Below are 6312 nucleotides of genomic sequence, written 5' to 3'. Positions count from 1 at the left end.
GAATGAATTAGATAAGATAGCTTGGCATTAGTGATCAGCTCCATCACAGCAAACAGTGTGCCACCATGCTACTTGGACATGGATGGCAATAGATAAAATCTTATTCATGTTGAGCAACAGATTTGAAGTAAAAATAGCTCCTGCAGTTTCTGGCAAGTGTCATGTTAAACAGAACCAAATATTATAAGTACACTCACTTATTCACAGAGCACACACTGAAAGGTACAGATACTTTCAAATGCACTCATCCATTCATGTAGTTGGAACTCTCCGGTATATATCGAAAACTGCACTCAAACATTCATATTGGAGAAAGTGACAGGTGTAAATTTAAAACAATGTTCTCATATTCCTCAAAAAAACTGACAGGTACATTTTTGATAAGACATATTCTCAGATCAAAGTCTGTGAGAAGATTTGTAGCTCGGGTGCTCGTTGTTGTGGTTCTGTTCGCCGAGCTGGGAATTTGTGTTGCAGACGTTTCGTCCCCTGTCTAGGGGACAACAGAATGAGGACATGCCGCAACCCAAAGGACTAGCCACACTACCATACATCAGGAGCATTTCCGAACTGACAGCCAGACTACTGCGACCACTAGGACTCATAACAGCACACAAACCAACAGCCACTCTCAGACAACAACTCACCAGAACGAAGGACCCAATACCCAGCATGAGCAAAACCAATGTAGTGTACAAAATCCCATGCAAGGACTGCACAAAACACTACATAGGACAAACAGGAAGACAGCTAACGATCCGCATCCATGAACACCAACTAGCCACGAAATGACCAGCTATCCTTAGTAGCCACACATGCAGATGACAAGCAACATGAGTTCGACTGGGACAACACTATTATTATAGGACAAGCCAAACAGAGAACAGCCAGGGAATTCCTAGAGGCATGGAACTCATCCACAGATTCAATCAATATGCACATCGACCTGGACCCAATATACCGAGCACTGCAGCGGACAGCTGGAACTAACAACCGGAAGCGGCAGAGACAAACCACTATAAATGCTGGAGAAAACATCACAGAAGCACTTCACAGGAGGCTCCCAAGCACTGAGGATGTCACCTAGACAGGGGACGAAACGTCTGCAACACAACTTCCCAGCTCGGCGAACAGAACCACAACAACATATTCTCAGAGCTGAGTACACGCAGGCAAATAAAAATGTCAGTCTTCTCATTTTTCTTATTGTCTCCTGCTTTGAGACATCTTTTTAAGATTAGATTAGATTACTTGCAGTGTGGAAATAGGCCCTTTGGCCCAACAAGTCCACACCGACGCGCCAAAGCGCAACACACCCACAATTCCCCTATATTTACCCCTTCACCGAACACTATGGGCAATTTAGCATGGACAATTCACCTCACCTGCACATCTTTTGGACTGTGGGAGGAATCCGGAGCACCCAGAGGAAACCCAACGGACACGGGGAGAGTGTGCAAACTCCATACAGACAGTTGCCCGAGGTGGGAATTGAGTTGCCCGGGTCTCTGGCGAAAAATGGTAAACTCAGTATTAAATGGTGAAAAATGGCACTGAGAAAAATGGTAATCTCAGTATTAATTCCAGCCCAGAGAGAGGACCAGAAACAGACATGCGGAAAAACACATCTTTTCCCACACCTTCACAACAACGAGCAAAAGGAAACCGAACCAATTCCACAGTCACTTTCTGTGTCACAGGCATAAAACAAATCTTCTTCAGTCAGGCTGACAGGAACAGAATCACCATCCACTTCACATTTCGTTGCAGATTCTGACAGCTCCACATTGGGTCCCATTCTAACCAATCACAGAAGGTGAGTGTTTGGGAATGACTCCGTGTAAACTATCCAATCAGGAACCAGGCTTTCCTCAATCCCTTATTAACATTGATGACGCTGTCAGTCTATAAAAAGGGAGCTCCGAGCCCACTTTCTATTATTTTGTAATTGAAAGCGAGCGGCGTCATGGCGGATGAGAAGAAAGCACAGCAAACCTCCAAGAAGGGCGCGAAGAAAATCATCAAGAAGACGTCAGCGAAGGGCGGCAAGAAGAGGAAGCGGACCAGGAAAGAAAGTTACTCCATCTATATCTACAAAGTGATGAAGCAGGTTCACCCCGACACCGGCATCTCCTCCAAGGCCATGAGCATTATGAATTCGTTCGTCAACGACATTTTCGAGCGCATCGCGGGGGAGGCTTCCCGCCTGGCCCATTACAACAAGCGCAGCACCATCAGCTCCCGGGAGATCCAGACCGCCGTGCGGCTGCTGCTGCCCGGGGAGCTGGCCAAGCACGCCGTGTCGGAGGGCACAAAGGCGGTGACCAAGTACACCAGCTCCAAGTGAGGGACCGCATTGCACTGAAGCATACACACACCCACAACCCAAAGGCTCTTTTAAGAGCCACCCACAAACTTCCTGAGACAGCAGAACCATTTCTTTAAACATTTTGTTTTAGTTTAAATGTGATTTTATTTTAACTTTTCGCTTTTATAATTGCTTTGCAATTTGAGATACGGGAATGAAGGGGGGTGGGGGGGTAAAGAAACAGCCTCAAACATCACATACAGCCTCGTCCCTTGTCAGTCGAGGGACAGCAGATTAAGCACCAGTGAGTCATTTTTAAGATTGATTAGTTCTGGTCTGCATGTGATTCTTGAGCAGGTATTTTTAGTCACATAACGATATTTGATTTTATAAGTGAGTTGCAAATTGACGAGGTGGGGAGAGTGATTTCATAAACAGTTCAAGTTGCTGAAAGCCCTGTTGGAAGTGCCCACAGCTTTCAGTACCACTGATGTATTTTCATCTTTGGTTCTACATTGCCAATCCGACTTTTCAGAATGTAAACAGCAATACACTTTCTGCTGTCGGTGAGAGGCTTTCAAAGTGAACTGAGAGAACACCAAAACAGCTGCCGGACTGAAATGTGGCGATTATTGCTGATTCTGTTCGAGACCGATAAGGGAGGACAACTTTAAAATGTCGTCGTAAACGGTGTTCGCCATCGATACTGAGCCGGAAGAATGTGTGCTGCTTTATTAGCATGCCGGCGTGCGACTGAAATGTGAAGTGAGAAGACAGGTTGCAGACGGCAGTGTTTGGCCCGTTTTGTTTCAGCCTCTTTTCAAGGTTTAAAAAATAACCCACCCAAGATCAGAAATGGACAGATACAGGTGAGCAAATGAGGGAGAGGAAGACTGAACTAAAAGTAAATTAACATGAGTTTTTTTTTAAACTTAGTCAGCTTTTTGTACTTCATTTTTTAGTGTAAAACACACTGTTTGGAAATTGGCGGGCTTTTCAAGTTGCAAAAAGCGGTTGATGATTTGGCTCTAGTACTTTCCTCCCTCCTCCCCGTGCCCTCTCCGGATTGGGGAATGAGGCAGATATCTGATTGGGAATTGAAACAACGTTAGGCGGGGCTGGACAATGTGACCAATCAGAAATGGCTGCCTCAATGCTGTATTATTGTCATGATTCTCTAGTTATCAATCAGACTCTGCTATCTCTGCTGTGTAAATATATTTACCATATACTGAAAGTTACAGTTTGATAACTACACCCACACATTCACCAAGCCGGAACTGACAGGTATAAACTCTCATATCCACATGGACACTTGCAACAGGTGCGGTGGGGAAAGACCACTGTGTAACGTCTGCCTGCCGAAGCATAGGGGTCTGACGCAGTAGGGGGGCTTTGCTGACCCCCAACTAAATATGTAGATAGTAATCGTACAGACCTGTATATATGAATTATTATTTTGTCTCTGTATGCCAAGAAATTGAATGTTTACGTATGTATGGCAAGACCAATTGTACAGATCATAAAATATTTTATGAATAAAGTATATTTTTGAAATAAAAATCAGATGGCCCCATTCATGGAGCTGTATGGCTATTGTTTAGTTTCTGAATCTCACTCAACTGGTGTTAGAATTTTAAGAAAAAAAATGGATAAGGAGCAGCTCAGAGCAGGAATGGAATCAGACCTGTGGTTCTGTTTAAATTGCTGGTGTTGAACAAAAAATCCTAATTATTAACTGAATGTTATATTGATGCCAGTCACAACTGATGTTGATTTACAGGAGGTATCTCTTCTATCTTCCTCCAGGCAAGTACTCAAAGGACCAATGCAATGTAATATTCTCTCAGTACAGAGCTAAGTGTGACCAGCTGCTTCGAACAAACAGCAGGTGTGTTTCCACTGTCACAGCGAAGTACATCCTTTCCATGATCAGAGTGAATTGAGTTAGGTTCACATTGAGCTCCATTTCCAGAGAGATATGTTCAAACCAAGAACTAACCACCACCAAGGAAATAGAAGTTTATATTTTTTGCTCTATATTCTCAATCCATGCAACCAGTTCCAATCAACTTGAATGAATTCTCAGCTGAAATATACACTGCATTAAATCTGAACATCGAATGGTGCAGCACAGGAAAGGGTCCTTTAGCCTACAAAGTTGTGCCGAACATGACACCGAATGAAATTAATCCCTTCTGCCTGCCCTTGGTCCATATCCCTCTATTTCTTGAATATTAATTTGCTTATTTTTAAAGTCCTTTCATTACCTGTATCGTATCTGCCTCCATCACCACCCCTGGCAGTGCATTCTACTCCTACCACTCTCTACATTAAATAAAAAATTCTGACCATCAACCGTAACCATGCATCTCAATTTGAGAGACTTCTGGATATAGGTTTGTTTGCTGAACTGGAAGGTTTGTTTTAGACGTTTTCTACCATTCTAAGTTACATCATCAATGAGCCTCCGGCTGAAGCACTGGTGGTATGGCCTGCTTTCTATTTATGTGTTTAGGTTTCCTTGGGTTGTGAGTGTGAGTACATATGCAAATGTTTGTGTGTATGAGTGTGATGGTGTATAAGCCTGTGAGAGGGTGTGGGCATAGGTGTGTGTGTGAGATAGTGTATAGTGTGACAGGAACCCAAGGTCCCGACTGAGGCTGTCCTCGTGGGTTATGAACTTTAGAAAATATAATTTTCACGTTACAATAGAGGTGAACAAATAGACGATGTTGTTAGTTTGAACAACCATAATAAGTCGATAGTGAGTACAAATATTGAAGGAAACATTTCCGCTATCAGTAACGAAGAAGGACAGAATTAATCTTCTGTCACAAAACTAAGCATGACCTAACCAAAGTCTTATAAAGCTGCAATATGACATCCTGACTCTTGTACTCAATTCCCTGACCAATAAGGCAAGCATGCCACATGCCGCCTTTCAGATACCACCCTGAATACTTGCATAGCCCCTTTCAGGGAGCAACAGACTGGAACCCCAAGATCCTTTTGTATGTCAATGATGTTGAGTGTCCAGCCATTTACTGTATACCTTTCCTTAACATGTGATCTCCCAAAGTCCACCCTCTGAAACCATGCCGGATTAAACTCAATATCATTTTTCCGCCCATATCTGCAAGTGATCTATATCTTGGGGTATCCTTTGACAAGCTTATACATCACCCACAAATCCACTAATGTTTATATTGTCTGCATTTATTAACGATAGCTTTAATGTTAAAATCAAAGGGAACAAATTGCTGACGTAATTCCTTTGAATAACCATGTGTAAAGTGGATCAAGTACAAATTTGTTATTGAAGGAAACATTTCAACTATCAGTAACCGAGAACGACAAGTAATCTTTTGTCACGAATATAGACACAGCAATCAAATAATATAAATTCCAAGTGCACATTCTATGTCAAAGCCTGACATAGATGTATGTAACCAAATGTTTCCCCTCTCCGCCCCCACCCCTAACACACAGTCTCTCTCTCTCTCGGACTTATAATGACTTTCAAAAACATCCACCATCCTGACACACATTACAATGTCGAACAGCTATACTGTTCTATTGACATTGCAAAATGTTACATTCAAAATTATTTCTACCCACAAATCCCTGGTCAGAGAGGCCTACAGCACAGAATCAGGCCCTAGAAAACTTTTGAGTCTGCATGATCAGAAACAACCAGCTAATAATTTTTATCCTGAGCATGCAGCATCCAATTGCATAAATGTATCATGGTAGCAGAGGAGCTTTATAACAATATTATTCTCCACTTCTTCATATTGCAGTAGAAGACTTTGTTTTGTCTGGTTCAGTCCAAGCAGAAACCTTTTGTTTTTAGATAATTATGTACTTCTTTCAAAATTGGTTGCAATTTTCTACAAAGAGCTCTGCACTCCTCTTCCCCCTCCCTGGAACGTATCTCAGAAAAAGCATGACATCTATCTGCAATTTACAAAATGTATCAGTGGAATCTAAGAACCACCCTG

General features: G+C 42.5%; 2 protein-coding genes across 5 annotated transcripts in view; one reads left to right on the top strand and one right to left on the bottom strand.

Moving 5' to 3' along the window:
• LOC122544532 (histone H1.01-like) overlaps positions 1-6312 on the bottom strand; it is a 179340-nt gene that overhangs the window by 47306 nt on the left and 125722 nt on the right. The window lies entirely within an intron of this gene.
• LOC122544484 (histone H2B 1/2-like) lies at positions 1966-2376 on the top strand. Its single transcript, XM_043683724.2, has one exon. The coding sequence runs from the start codon at positions 1967-1969 to the stop codon at positions 2345-2347; it is 381 nt and encodes a 126-aa protein (XP_043539659.2). The 5' UTR covers position 1966; the 3' UTR covers positions 2348-2376.

This window comes from Chiloscyllium plagiosum, unplaced genomic scaffold (genome assembly GCF_037043375.1).
Source record: "Chiloscyllium plagiosum isolate Xiang-an unplaced genomic scaffold, Cpla_swu_hap1 HiC_scaffold_49, whole genome shotgun sequence".
Classification (NCBI taxonomy): Eukaryota; Metazoa; Chordata; class Chondrichthyes; order Orectolobiformes; family Hemiscylliidae; genus Chiloscyllium; species Chiloscyllium plagiosum.
The sequence above is the reverse complement of the archived record's forward strand: the minus strand, read 5'-3'. Positions and strand labels throughout refer to the sequence as shown.

Bases quoted from the DNA above. Each gene is read 5' to 3' on its own strand.
- LOC122544484 (XM_043683724.2), top strand. From the start codon at position 1,967: ATGGCGGATGAGAAGAAAGCACAGCAAACCTCCAAGAAGGGCGCGAAG.